This window comes from Pelodiscus sinensis, chromosome 6, assembly GCF_052426305.1.
Source record: "Pelodiscus sinensis isolate ZL-2025 chromosome 6, ASM5242630v1, whole genome shotgun sequence".
Classification (NCBI taxonomy): Eukaryota; Metazoa; Chordata; order Testudines; family Trionychidae; genus Pelodiscus; species Pelodiscus sinensis.
Window position 1 is genome coordinate 29,754,502 of NC_143057.1, and position 15,513 is coordinate 29,770,014.

A 15,513-nucleotide genomic window follows, 5' to 3' on the forward strand; every position below is an offset into this window, starting at 1 on the left:
AAAACCATGGTAAAGGGCAATGAAATAAGACCTTGATTTAGGACAGCACATAGTTAACTGTAAGCGCGCACATACACACGTATTTTTCCTGAGAAGATATACTTTCCTGAATTAGAGTTGACATTTAGGTTCCCCCACTTGGACGTTTTGGCAATAATCTACAATTCTGTCAAAGCATTTAGTTATTTTATACATTTCTATGATTCTGGACAATGAAAATACTCACATTTCATGTCTGTACTCAGTTTTACATGGAGGTTCTCCTGCATTAGCCAAGTTATTACAGTACTTGCAAACTGAACACTGCAAGAAAATGTTTATTTAAAACAAGCATTTAATGGAAACAGTTCTAAAGTTTGTGTTACAAAAGCTAAGTTTTGGTCTAATTTTATCTGAATTAGTCCTTCAATATCACTGGGTCTTGGCAGTTAGTTCACCTAGGCCTCATTTTGGTCCTCTGCACAGAACAGTGTTTCACCATATGCAATCTATTTTGAGGTCTTCATGCATCTTCAGTTTCATCAGGTCAGATATGCAACAAAAGATAATTTATATTTAAGATAGGGGAGATAAAAGTTGAGCACTACACTAGCAAAAAAAATATTTCAAATGGTATGGCATGTTCAGTGCACATAATTAGATTGCATAGGATACTTTAAATCACCATCACATTTGAACTTCAAGTAATTTTTTCAATTAGTATTTGTCCCAGTATGCTCCCTTATAACTAGGATTGGCACTGTGGCTGTGAACCCCACCTTACTCTCCTCATCCCAGCCCAACTGGGACACCATAAACTCTCTAACAAGGGATCTGGGGTAGGAGGACCAAAAGAAAAAATAAGTATCTCATGGAAGGAAAAGAGTTCCAGAAACCCTTACCTTAGGACTCTTGCTGTATAAGCTCAGCTCAAGTCCTCAAGCAAAGTGTTTGATCCGAGCCTGCTCAGGATATTCTTCTGGGAGTCTAGGGCAAAGATCACTACCCATTTGCAAGCTGGATTGCTTCCCATCCCCTCCTCTTTTGCTCAACTTCCTGTTTAAATAGATCAGTCTTAGGGCAGAGCAGGAATCTTCCTTGATTATATCCAGGCTGTTCTGATGGTGAACTCATGGTTGACTCCTACCATGGTATTTCACTCCTGCCACTCCTACCTTAATTCTTCCTGTGATGCTGACTCAATGAACAATCCAGTTCCTCCATTGATTACAAGCGCTTGCTTGTTGTGGTATTTCGTCCCAGGTGATGCACACACAGTCAATATACTTTGTAACCGTCTTCTACCAGTCTTTGGCCATCTGTGCTTTCTCTTTCTTCCCGCAAGTACTCAGTTCAATGCTTGCTTAGCAAGTCTCCCATCTTCCAGACCTTATGTCACAACTATCTGTACTTTCTTTTTTTGAAGATAGTTTCTAGCATATCCTGCTTTGTCAGCTCTTTTATGCTCCCATTTGTTTGTCTTTGCATGAAATGTGTAATATCTTCCTCAGCTGTCTATGAGAGGAGTCGCCAATGTTCATCAACACACATACTTTCTCACAACTTAAACATCTAATTATAATAGCAAACTACTATCCCATGTTGCTGATCCTACTCTCAGGATCATACTGACTCAAATAAATCCTTAGCAGTACTTCCTATTTCCCCTACTGTTACTGAAAGCTCATGATGCTATATATTTCTGTTCGTCTCTAAGGTGCCACAGGACTAGTCATAGGAAAAGGTTTCAGCAAAAACGTGTCTAGTGGTACTTTAAAGCTTAAAATTTATTAGGGCATAATTTTTCAGTCGATACAATTCACTGAGGATTTATTATGCCCTACTAAATGTGTTAAGTCTTTAAAGTGACACTGGAGTCAGTGTTATTTTTTGAAGGATAAGGTTGTTGTAAAACTATGCAAAAATTAGAAGAAACAGATTTTTTAAAAATCATTTTAATATTCTTTGAAATATATGTATTGGTACAATTATATTCATAGGGATATACATAATTGGTGTCTGAAAACTATGGAAGTGTTTCTCAGATACTGTGATTTGTCCAAACTCTTATTAGCTGCTGATTTCCTTCTTATTGGATTAGATCATAGCTTTATGCAAACTCATTCCTGTTGCTTAGTACATGACTGTTGCAACTTTTTGGAATATGCTTAAGAATGAATTTTGAAGCTAAATATATTCACATTTAGTGGGCCACAGACCAGTATTATATTTGGAAATAAAAACACATTTGTGTTTGTGAAGACTTTTTTATAATATACTTCATTTATATTAAAATGATTTTCCTGTAAATATAAAAATCTGAAAAGCAGTAGCTGTAATAAAAATTTCACTTTATAGCAGCAGTCATGTACAGGTAGGACGGAGCACTTTTTCACAACAAATCACAGCATTATAAATAACAAGAAAATGTTACAAACTGAATGCCATTTGAAGAAAGTAAAATAATTATGGCTTATCTGTTAATGCAGACTATAGAATATAAAACAAAATACTAGAGCATATATATAGCTTCTGTAACGAATAGGAACTAATTTCTGAAGTACATTGATTTTAAAGGTTACCACATTTGGCATTAACAAGTCCAGCAAAATCACTGTTTTGTATTCTTTTAAAAACCAACAGAACAGTTATATTTGTGAAAGGGATTATTTTTGTCTGAATCTTTTTTTTTGTCCATAAGTTCTCAGTCTTGCAAGGTACTGCATAACTCCTGAAAGTGCTAAGCATTCTTAGCTCCTAATGATTTTACTGGGCTATGGGGATCAAGCCTTTAATATAGATAATTGTTACAATGGATTAAGTTATCCCTGTCCAACAGAACAAAAAATTGATGTAAATTTGTAGCGTCTCTCTACAAATTAAAATGAATATAAAAAATAAAAAACATGTTTTTAACAATGTTTTAATAAAATACAGAACTTCAAAAATTTTAAGTTCTAACACTACTTATGAAATCAAATAGAGTATGAAATCAGTCATACTGTACTAGAACAAGCAAAGGGCTTTTATTCATGTGAAAATAATAGCAGTATGGAAGATCTCTTCATTGCATTACACAAAATGTCCCTGAGATTTTTACATAAACAAGCTATATTCTGTGTCTCTTGAATATTGGAAACCTAGGGTGGGATCAATGAAGGGCCTTAAGTGTTGCAATACCGCATGTCACAGCTCAATTTTTAGTCACCTAGAAAATTACAGGAACACAGCGATCCACCAAACTGAGTTAGGTACCTCTACAATCATTGGGGAGAGAGAGTCACAAAAGCCAGCATGCTTGTTAGGCTAGCCAGTGAGAGATGCCAGTTAGAAATGTCTTTGCTAAGACCTGCCCCACCTTCTCTTGGAGAGATGCATCTAAATCCAGGTTACAGGGAGGCACCTATGTCTAAGTAACAATCTATTAACAGGAACCTGCTGCCTGGAGTTAGGTGTCTTAGGCACCTAAAGTGTTTCTTGAGGGAATCAGGTACCTACCTCACCCTACCAATAGTGGTGGTAGAGTAGCACCAACTGGATAACTCCTAGCCAGTGGTTAGTGTACTCATTTAGGATGTGGGAGACCCAGGTTCAATTCTCCACAACCCCCCCAGCTAGGGAGCATTTGAAGGGTGTATCCAAGGAGAATGGTCTAACCGCTTGGCTATGGAGCAGCCTGAAGTAAGGCTCCCTTTTCCCCATTGCACGGTTAATAAATAATGAAACAGTGCTTGGAAGGTTTGAAATCTAAGGTCAGGACTTCTTGACCCTGTGTCCAGTCCTTGGATTTCATGTGGTAAGGGGGCTCTGAGCCTGCCTACAGGATTGGGCCCTGCACACAAGTTATGTGTCTGAATGCCTGTCCTTCTCTAGCTAATGGGCTCAGACTGGAGACAGGCATCTGGTCAGCTAGATAGAAGATTAGGGTTGGAAGAGATCTCAGGAGGCCATCAAGTCCAACCCCTTGCTCAGAGCAGGATCTACCCCCAACTAAATCATTCCAGCCATGGCTTTGTCAAGCCAGGCCTTAAAAATCTCTAGGGATGAAGATTCCAGCACCTCCCTAGTAATCCATTCCAGTGCTTCATCACCCTCCTAGTGAAATAGGTTTATTTTTCTAATATCCAGTTGTGATCTTCCCCCATTGCAACTTGAGATCATTGCTCCTTCTATCATCTGCACTTCTGAGAACAGCCTCTCTCCAACCTCTTTGGCACCTCCCCCTCTACTATCAAATCCCTCTTCACTTTTTTCTTCTGTAAACTAAAAAAGCTAGGAGGTGAAAGGTTAACGAAGTAGCCAGCTTACCGGTAAATCACCCTTAATTGTTCTGGATAACTGTTAATTGGTGGGGGCTGGAGCAGCTCCTCACCAGCGGCAGGCAGGGAGCTGCTCCAGCCTCATGGGGGGTTAGGGAGGGGCCTGCTGGAGCAGCCCCTGCCCAACGCAGGCCCCAGCACCCTGCAGACAGGGGCTGCTCTGGATGACTGGAGTATCCCCTGCCTGCAATATGCCTGGGCCCACCGCAGAGAGGGTGAGGCTAAATCAGCTCCTGCCTAAAGCAGTGTGGAGGCTGCTCCAGTTCAGTGAGGCTTGAGCAACCCTCCTGCCTCTTAATTGGTTTACTGGTTAAAATAATGTTTAACCTGTTAACCGATTAAATGGGATTTTACATCCCTAAAAGCAGCCCAGTCCCCTCAGCCTCTCGTAAGTCATGTGCCCTAGTCCCCTAATAATTTTCATTACCCTCCAGTGGATACTCTTCAGTTTGTCCACATCCTTTCTGGAGTAGGGGGCCCAAAACTGGATTCCAGATTTGTCCTCAGATGGGATTAATCACTTCCCTCCATCTACTGGCAATGCTCCTACTAATGCAGCCCAATATGCCAAAAGAATGAGGCAGCACATACCCAGAGGAAGAAACAGAGGTACCTAGGGATCTTTTACTTCAAAACACTTTGGTGTTCAGTAAGTTTAGGTGCTTACAGGGTTTGGCAGGAGTTTTTCACATATCAGTGAAGCTAAAACTGGCACGTAAGTGCCTAAACCAGGATGTAGGCTCCTAAATCTGGGGCTCAGGTGCATATGGACTTTCATGGATCCCACCTACTGAGTGTTATACACTGCCATTTTAGATTTCTGCATTTGTTATCCCAGCAATAATGCTGTTTAATGCTTATAAAGCTAGAATATTTTGTTTGGTTACAAAAACAAAACGAAACAAAATTCCTACAAAACTCATCATACAAAGTTAAGACTCTACAGACATCTTTTGCACAAATTTTAAAATCAAGTTCAAAACACTGTACAGAAATGCAATAACTGATTTGAAAAAAAAAGCATTTGACAAATATATGGTGAAGTTACTTTTTAAAAAAACGCTTAAAGTGTTTCAAATTTTGTGGCAACAGAAGCATAAATTATTGGTAAAATACAATTTTCAGAATAGAAGGCCTGAGCTTGCTCTTCTTGCCCTTGGCAAAGTCTTCCTGTTTTTGGTCAACATAAGACTGCCTAAGTAAGATCTGCAGGAGGGTGTCCCATAGAGGCACAAACCATTCTCATACTGGCACGGGGCTAAGCTGAACACTGGGTAAGCATTGTTAGAACTTAGGTACTTTTTAAAAGCAATTTTCTTAGATATCGTGACAGCACTACTGTGCCCCTCAATGTCTGCGATGATTTTCCTGTGTAATTAATCTGCTGTCAATTTATTTAAAAATGAATATTCCACTTGACTAAAAATCTGGATCTATGAACAAAGGTTCATAGAACAAAAGTGCCTCTAAAGAGAGCAGGCCCAATTGAGCCGGTAGGGGGAAGGGGGAAGCAGGGAGAAACAGAACAACTGGCCCGGGGCTTCCCGCCACTGCCACAGTAGCAGCAGTGGTGGCTGGGAGCCCTGGGTCCTTTAAATCACCACTGGAGTGCTGTGCAATGTGCTCCAGGCAGCTGTAAGGTCTGGGGTCATGGGAGGGAACTCCTGGCAGCACTGAGGGCTGGCTGCCCCGCCCCTTCCAACAGAGATGCCCCTGACACTTTGCCTAGGTGCCAGGTGTGGTTGTCAGCTTCCCTGAAAATGAGATTTGCTCAACAAAAACAAAGGTGAACAACCACACTAACAAGGCAATTTAGAGTTAAATTTAGTTTATAAATTACCATATTTTAAGAGATCAAATAGGATCATATGGCTGGAATTAGAAAACACCAGTCATTGACTTACAGCTAGAGATAATGGAGATCGTGCCCCCAAGAAATATTCATGGAGGGGACACTCCACACACAGCTTCCTACCCTCATATCCCATCCACATAATACTCTGGGAGAGAATTTGGGTGGGGGAAGGGGTACAGGCTTTGGGAGGGAGTTTGGGTGCAGGCTCTGGGCTGAGGAAAGGGACTGAGGTGCAAGGGTGGACAGGCTCTGGGAGGGAGGTTGTGTGCAGGAGGGGTGAGGGGTTGGGCTCTGAGGGAATGTGGGTGTGGGAGTAGGTCTATGGTGCAGGCTCTGGGCTGAGGCAGGGTGTAGGAGGAGGTGGGGGGTGCAAGGTCTAGGAGGGAATTTGGGGATAAAAAGGTGTGAGAAGGAGGGTGATGTGTGGGATGGAGCATGGGTGGAGGACGGGGTGAGGGTGCAGGTGCTGGGAAGAGGGGGTGTGGGTGCAGGAAGGGTTGAAGGAGAGGACAGTGCAACACTTCCTTGGGACACTCCCCTCTGTAACAGGGTAAGGGGCTTCCGTTAACCTCAACAGATTGTATACCTCTTATGTGGGTCTGCAATGGACCAGGGAAGAAGACCATGAGTCCCCTAGAAAGGGCTTTTGAGTCTGGAGCTGTATTTATCTTTTTTGTACAGCTCCTTGACTTATATTAAAAGGACTGAGGCCAGAACTGGAACCAGAGCCAAGATAAATATACAGGGAGTCTGTATGGGTATCTCTGGTTTCCGCAGATCCCACAGGGTTCCGAGAGTGGGGCCTGTTCCTGTTTGCAGGGTGGCAAATCCTGGTTCCTAAACCTCAGACTGATGTGAAGGAATTTCTGCCCATGAAATCTCACTGATATCACCTTCTCCCCAACCCCTCTGGTGTTTTATCAGAGGAAGGGAAATCTGAGATGGGATGGTACAACTCCATTAGCAAGCAGACCAGATCACATAGGTAGGAGTTTTGTTGTAAACTCCTTTTTGGGAGTGGGGGCACAAGGACACTGTTAATCATTCATAATACTGAATCGTGGATTTGGAGGTGTTCAGTCCCCAAGCAGAATCCTTAAAGTTAAATTCATCATCATATTAAGGTTACTAAGATAGACAAAATAACTGCATGTAATATGGTTAATAACATGTTTAGCATTCTTATTCTCATAAGTGGCCCACTGAAGTAATTGCTTTATCTGAAGCAGTTTTAATTCCACTTGCCATCTGTATTTTCCTAAAATGTGGAGAGAACCCAGCACTTCTGCAGCAGATACATGGGGGAGAAGGGAGATAGGAAAATAGATTGTGCTGTTTCTATGCTTGTCCATTTCACAAGTTAAAATTTGGTGGGGACAGGATTTGCTATACAAATAAAACTAAAATTTGTTCCCTTTCCTTCAAAATATTTACAGTACATTACACAACAGCCTAATACATACCTTTGCATGTATTGCTGGCTAATAATGGACTCAAACAGGCACATTGAAAGTTGCTTAGTAAATTATCTAACCCTTCTTCAATTTGTCCTACAAAGAAGCCAATTCTGCGTTGACATTGAAAAATTATAAAACTATATTAATAAAGCACAAGCCCTTGTGCAGCACACTACACAGGATGCTAAGTTGCTATACATTCAGTGTGAAAACACTAAAAATATATTCTGTGCATCTCCACCTTGGCAAAGAAATACATCCAGTCTTTTCATCTTCCTAAAAACCCCACTAAAGTGGTAAGTCACTCTTTTTTGCATTGCCAAGTAAGGCAAATACTGGTGATGCAAATTGACCACATATTAGGGCACTGGTTAGAAAATTAACACCCTTTCTATTAAAGTATTTTGTTGTTGTGTCCTTATAGTAGCAAATGTATCCTGATGAAGAAAATGACCAGAATTCCTCACAGTTGCTGGTTCTGATAGAATATTTTCACATACATTTTGCCCATAGCAAAGATCATAGAATCAGAGGACCAGAAGGGATCTCGAGAGCTCATCTAGTCCAATCCCCTGCACTTATGTAGATAGATGCATGTATAATCCACAGCAACCCAAAGGACAGATTTTATTCTGTCTTCCACTACGTCCTCTGAATTATCTTCAGTTCTCTTATCCACCCATGTTGTCTCTTATACGGTCCACTCGCAGAGCAATCTCCCTAAAAGAGGGACGCTGATTTATGGTATTGTTCCAGCATTCTGTCATGATGGCATACATCTAAAAAAGACATCAGAAAAGAGATTACTCACACCAGGCATTATGAGATCCCCAGACATCTTCCCTGACTCTCTGAGAGAGCAGGTTTGTATTTGGATACAAAGGAGAACCTGAACAGGTCATTGATGCTGAAGGGAGGTCTCCATCATCCTCTTCCTCTACGAGGGAGCTCTGACCAAAAAGGGAGGTGACAGTTCCCAGGACAAATAAGGGCTAGAAACCGAGAGGTTCTCAGTACTGCGAGATAGTAGTAGTACCTCCTAGCAATGAAGATTCCAGTTCAGTAGTCACTGATAAATCATTCAGACACTTAACATTTTGTGGCACCAAATGGAGCCGCAGCACTGCTGAATTGATATGTTTGTCTCTGCAGGACTGTACTACTGGTTTTGAGTACTTCAGAGCTGACGCTGATGTAGATGGAGGCTTAATCTTGTATGGTACCAAAGAACTCAATAAGGCTACCAAGAGAGGGGTTAAGTCTAACAGTACTGAGCTTCTGTGTTTGCTCTGACCACCTCCACTAGGCGTACTAGAACCTTCTTGGAGCCATGTTTACTCTTAGAACTGTAGGATTTTCCTGCCTTGCTGGAAGATCCCTTCACTGTTCCTGCCTTGCTGGAAGATCCCTTCACTGAGCCTCAAGGACAGTATCTTTGAAAGCCTCAAAGACAGTTGACCAGGTCAGAAAGCGAGGTCTTTTTGATGTGGTACGTTAAGAATGATTTAGAACTCCTCTTAAGATTGGTAGAGGAGGTCTCTGAGGCTTTCTTATTTCTAGGATAGTGCTACTTTGACATCAGAGGGCCATGAGCTATCCACGGGGAGTGATGTACAAATAAATTCTCTGACCTGGTTCTAAACAGGGTGAAAAAAGTGCTCCATTATTAAGATGGAGCTTGATTTCCCAGTTCTTCTGTGCCTTCGACTTGAGGGCTAAATAAAAGTGACGCTTCTGTGGGACAGGAGAGTCTCTCAGGCTGTGAATGTATGTAGTCAGGGCATCTGTTGTTGACTGGGATCACCTCTCTACATGTGAGGCACATTTAAGCCTCAGTAAACTGGGCATGCCCCTTACAGAGAAGATGTCCTCAGAGAAAATAAAACAATAATTCTATAAGCAGTAACTAACCACTACTAGTGACCTTTCCTCCAACTAATTAAAGTAAACTAAGTAGAATGAACCTAGCAACTAGCTGAGGCACTCACAATGCTAAGCTCCATCTTAGGCAGAGGTTTTTGAGAAGGAACTGAGGATGGTTTGCCTGTGCAGCCTTATATAGCTTTGGAGCAGGGTATAAGTATATCAGCAGTGCATGCATAAGTTGAATGGACATCGCTAATGAAAATCTCCAATCAAAGGTGCTTGGGATGAACATGCACCGGAAGTGGAGCACCCACAGGGACACTATTCAAAGAACAATTAGTATTACACACATAGAAACTTCAACTAGTTTCAAATACTTTGAGCTGGTCTGTCAGTATAGTAGCTGCCAGAAGGGCAGTGCTTTTTTTGTGATGGTACTTCCCAGGGTGCAGTACCGACACCTCCAGTCAGAGCTCAACAACTTTTCCCCTGGAGTACTGACACTTTTGTTTTTAAACTAACTAACTCACTCACTCACCCCCCCCCCCCCCCCCCGCAGAAGGATCTATGAATTAGTCTTTTGCTTCTGAGTGCTAGGGGGCCACAGTGCTGCAGAGACTGAATGCTCAGCTCCTAAGCTCATGTCTGTCTAACCACTTTATTTGGTGGACATAAGCAAAAGCAGTGAATGATGGCATCTAGCTTTGATCTACCAGAGGAATGTTTTAAGAGCATGGCTTTAAGTTTGAGGGAAAAGGCTGGGTAAATCCTTGAAGTAGTGAACCCATTTTCAAAAAGGAGGATTTGTTTTTTTTAAATGAATGTTTCTAAAAATATGAAGAGGTGTCACATTTACTTTACAAGACAGACCAAAGACCAGTCTTACAAAGATAGTATTTCCAGATTATGTTCTGTCCCAGCCCTAAAAATGTTAACATTATATTTTGTTCGCAAAGTCCCACTGATATGTTTCAATACATCTCAATAACTGCTACTCCAGTTCTAATAAACCTCTACAAATAATAAATTTGTCCTATGAAAAAAAGATTAATTTACTCTAAGAAGTTTCCATTGTACTTATATCACTACCTCTACAGATTTGGTGGTTATGTCCTCAGGATAACTTGCAGAGCAGCTTTGACTTGCTCACCTGCACTCTGCCCATGAATCCAGTTTCATCCGAGTCATTCCTAGTATCCAAGCCAACTTTCAAATACAAACCAACCAAATACTACCTGCTTAAGAGGCAGTGTTTTGTTGACAAAACATGCCTCTGCAGACAAGGTCTCTCTCTCTCCAAAATAAGAAATTAACTCCAAAATAACTCATAAAATGAACTCTGAGCCAGTGAAAAATTAACAGCTTAATAGCTTGTGATCCATCAGTGCACCAGGGTGTAAAAAGTTGAGAGATTCACAGTTTTTTTTTTTTTACCGTGAAAAAGCATTTGCACTAGGTTATGTAATATCTGCCCCTGAAAGGGTAGTACAGGTGGAACCTCCCAAAACCAGAATTCTCTAGTCCGGCAACATCCATGGTCTGGCAGGAGGGCAATCCAGAGGGACCAGGCTGAAGCAGTAGGACGGGGTAGGGGCTGACGCTGATGGCAGCTCCCAGGAGCAGCCCCGACAGCCTGTGGCACTGGGACCAGGTTGGGGCAGCTCCCAGCAGTGCAAGATGGGGCTGGAGACAGCCCATGGCAGTGTGGGCTGGGGTCAGAGCCTCGGGCAGCCCACAAAAAAAGCAGGGCCAGAATCTGTGGGCTGCCATGGGACAGGAGGCCCAGCCCATTGGAAGCATGGGACAGGAGCCCCGGACAGCCTGCGGAAGCGGGGCCAGAGCCCATGGGCTGCCACGGGACTGGGACTGGAGCCTGAGCCCTCGGCAACCCCTGACAGCCAGACCTGGGCCAGAGCCAGCTCCTAGCAGCACAGGGCCAGAGCTTGTGACAACCCATGGCAGTGTAGGCTGCTGGAGCACGGCAGGCAGTCTGGCTGGGTCAGCAACAGCAGGGCCAGCAATCCAGCAGGAGTTGGCAGAGTTGGTGGCTCGGGGCGGTGCCAGGGAACCTTCTCTAGTCCGGCAAATTCTTTGGTTCGGGACCAGTCACGTCCCAAGGGGTGCTGGATAAGGGATGTCCAACGTGTAATCATTATTGAGATAAGTTGTAGAATTTTTTTTAAATTTAATGAGTTTTTGTTATCTTCTTTCCTTGAGGCCTGAACAATCTGAGTTGTGAAAGCCTGGCTAAAGATGTGGAAGGTTACAAAAACTGAACCAGTTAAAATATATATAACACTAGAATATTTTGAAGACATTTGGCAGAATACGTGATCAGTCTGTGTTCTCAAATAAGGGGTTTTCATAAAAAAAACAACTACCAGTAGTTATATACACAAAATGCAAGCACAACTTCAGAAGCCACTTCTAAATATAGTGTTTGTATATAAATCCAACACAATTACAATACAAGTCTCAATCCTGCCGAGAATTATACACATTATTAAACTATGAATACAGTTCCACTAACTAAGTACATGAGTAGTCCCATAGGGGTGTAGAGTTAAGCAGATATGTAAATCTTTGCAGAATTAGGCCAGACTCCTCCCTAACAAATATGTGCATTTCAAAGTTTGGGAAGAAAAATAATCAAGTAAAACATTAGCTTTTTTTAAAAAAAAAAAAAAATCTGGAAATTAAATGCAAAAAACCTCCTGTTTAATAATAAGGTTGTATAGTTAAAATCACAAAAGACAGGAAATGCAAAGTTTATTTATATTAACGGAATCTTAAATAGGAACCTAGCAATATATAGTATTATCTATTCCTATTTTCAGATTAGGATAGGTAGCTTAAAGTTTCCATTTATGTTGTAAAACTTCTATTATTACACACAGTATGAAACATAGATAAGTTAATGTGACTGTGACCATTATAAAGTCTGTATTTTTTGACTTTATGCTTGTATTAATATTTTTCCTCTAATATTAAGGCAACCAGATACGTTAATACACTGAACTATCTATTTATCTCCCAAGGGCCTTAATAAATTTGCAATTCTGAATCCAAGTCTGCAATAGGTGACAGGTAATGTATCTAGAGATATTCAGCAACATTTTTACATTTAAGTTATTGACAGATTTCCAGACTAAGAAGCGGGAGCCGAATGTTTGATAATATCTTGCTATAAGACTACTATAAAACAGCAGCACAACGTTCCAGTGTACTTGACTATGCATTTTGTGTGATTGTGATGTAATATTCCATATGCTTTATGAAAATATACTTATGCTATAAATATAACATAACCAAGATGTATTTTATGCAAGACGCCTCATATAATGTACCATTGGAAAGGTTATGAATTACTGAATATGATTATCCCATTTCTATACATGCATCATTTTTGTATCTCTAGTTAGGAATATTGGCTGCACATTTATTATCAATGTGTTCATACTGGGAAAAGCCCATCAGGTACAACAATGAGGAAGCCAAACACAGTGCTAATGGCTCATTAGCAAGAGACAGTGAACTTAGTTATTCTTTAAGCATTAGGAACAGCCTATAAGAAATGGCCTCTGGCTCTATAACGACCTGTGACCATGTCACTTGAGGCTGGAATCCATCTTGGATTCTGTATCTTTTCACAAGAAAGGGAGGAAGAGTTGGGTTTGGTAGACAGGGATTCCTGCCTTAGGCAAATCCTATTTAAGGGTGGGGAGAGAGGTAATCCTGGCTGTCAGTTCTCCCCTGGAATCCCACCCAATAGGATTTCTTGAAACAACTAAGACTGAACTGAAGGAAGGACCTGGACCCAGGCTGAAAGGATGTCTGGTCTGTGAAGATTATTAGAACAACTTTTAGGGTGAGCTGTTATCTGTAACTATTTTCTTTAATGTATTAAGCTTAGTTTGAATGTTCTGTTTTATTTTGTTTAGTAACCTACTTTGTTCTGCATGCTACTTAAATCTTACACCTTTTATACTTAATAAAATCACTGTTGTTTATTAATAAACCCAGTGTAAATAATTATCTGGTAGGGGAAGGACAAGGAGTCTGCATATCTCTATTTACACTGAGAAAGAGGGAGAATTTCATGAGCTTATACTCTGTAGGTCTCCATGCATCATAAAACAGATTTATTTAGGGTTCAGCTCCCAGAAAGGCTATCTATGTGCTAAGAATATGTCCCTCACACTATTGTCTGCTGTCTATTACAAGCAGAGGGGCATGGCCCTTCCCTGTGTCTGTGCTGGGGCAGGCTGAGACCGTGCTCAGCAACACATGATTGCAGGGTACCCAGGCTATTATAGGGCAAACAGGCTCAGTGGTGTCACAGCACATCAAGTGACAGTCTCAAGGGGGTCCTGACCTGTCACAGTGATGTTGCTTCAATAACCCAAGTACCACAAAACACGGAACTCACTCTGGCTAATCCAACATTAAGACAAAAATATTAATTTGAATACCTCATCAGGACATCCATCTGGTCTTGGCAGCCGTCCATTGTTCTTCAAAAGCTCTATCAAATGGAATACAATCATCTGCCCTTGTTTATCATTACCAATCATGCGCATGAATTCCTGAAATACAAAGTCAAGTTTTATTAATCTAAAAGTGAATTATACTTTGTAATATTTTGGAGTATTGTTTATGGAGGAAGAGGGGGAAAAAAAATCTATGACCAATGGCGTAAAAGGACACTAAGAAGGAAAATTTCAAATACATCAGGAACAAGTAAAATCATAACAATAGATTAAGTCAGAAACTAAATAAGGATAGTAATTATGATGCAGATAAGGCAGAAATATTAAATATATATTTCTGTTTGTATTCAGAAAGAACCAGGGCAATGCCTTCATATCAGAGTAGCAATGAAATAAATATTTCTTAGTCTACCAGTCACTAGGATATTAAATAGCAACTCTTTAAAGTTAAATATTTCAAAATTTAAAAATGTAAAGACAGTGTGTAACCAAGAGTATTAAAAGATTTGGCTCACGATCTCTCTGAAGCATTAATGTTGTTTTGTTTGGAAATGGTTGCAGACAGCATTAGGATATCATATCTGAAGCTTTAAGTATTCGGTAAGAGAGAAAGTCTGACATTTGAATATTTTAAAACTGTCTCATACAGTTATAAACACTAATATGGCTAAGGCCTTTACAGATGTTAGATAATTTTACACCTTCTAATTAATATTGTATGACTTGTTATAGGCGGAAATATACTGAAAAACATTAATAACTGCATGCTGCACTATGAAAATCCAATTAAGCACAAAAGGAACACTAAATAATTACAGATTTAGATCTATGCACAATCTAAAACTTTAGTTAAGCTCGAGAGAGAAGGAACACCAGAAACCTGTAACTATGCACTGACCACTGGAGGGCTTTTGCTCTTTTCAATATATGTGAAGAGTTCATATAAGACCACACCAAAACTCCACACATCAGAGGCCACAGAAAACTTGCTCTCTGTCAACGATTCTGGAGCATACCTGTATCAAAAAGTCATGGGAAACATCAGCAAAGTTAATATGGAAGGAAAAAGGAACATTATTCTGCACTTTTTTTTAGGACTCCAAACTATGTAAATCTACATGTAGGTAAGATTTTCTCATTACAAGTTTGCAGGCATTTATACCTCTGCATTTCATTACATTACTATCATTTGTATCTATGCTTTTTTTTTGTTTTAACTTTAAAAAAAAAAACTAAAATCTTCCTGCTTTCTGTTTCTACAACATTGTATTTAGAACTGTTTATCATAACGGCCTCACTTATGCAATATGATGAACATCACAAAAAATCCTCTCATGTGAAGAGCCTGACCCAACGCCCATTCATGTCAATGACTCTTTCCATCAATGTCACTGATTTGGCTCATGCTAACTAATTATACTCTTATTTAAGTTCTTCAGTCCAGGTACTCAATAATCTAATATCTATGTATACTGAACACTATATTCTTAACTCTTTTCTTTAGAGTGTAACGCTTCTAAAGTACTTAGAGCTGACAAGTACTGCTC

At 40.5% G+C, this 15,513-nt stretch overlaps 1 protein-coding gene across 3 annotated transcripts in view; it reads right to left on the reverse strand.

Moving 5' to 3' along the window:
- Positions 1 to 2,208: 2,208 nt before the first annotated feature.
- Positions 2,209 to 15,513, reverse strand: part of JAK2 (Janus kinase 2) — a 137,336-nt gene continuing 124,031 nt past the window's right edge. For all 3 annotated transcript variants that reach the window (XM_006115137.4, XM_075931627.2, XM_006115140.5), the window contains 3 exons: positions 14,865 to 14,982; positions 13,949 to 14,062; positions 2,209 to 8,389 (listed from right to left, as the gene is read on the reverse strand). In XM_006115137.4, coding sequence (XP_006115199.3) covers positions 8,282 to 8,389; positions 13,949 to 14,062; positions 14,865 to 14,982 — 340 coding nt within the window. In that variant the 3' untranslated portion in view covers positions 2,209 to 8,281. The remainder of the gene's footprint in view (positions 8,390 to 13,948; positions 14,063 to 14,864; positions 14,983 to 15,513) is intronic.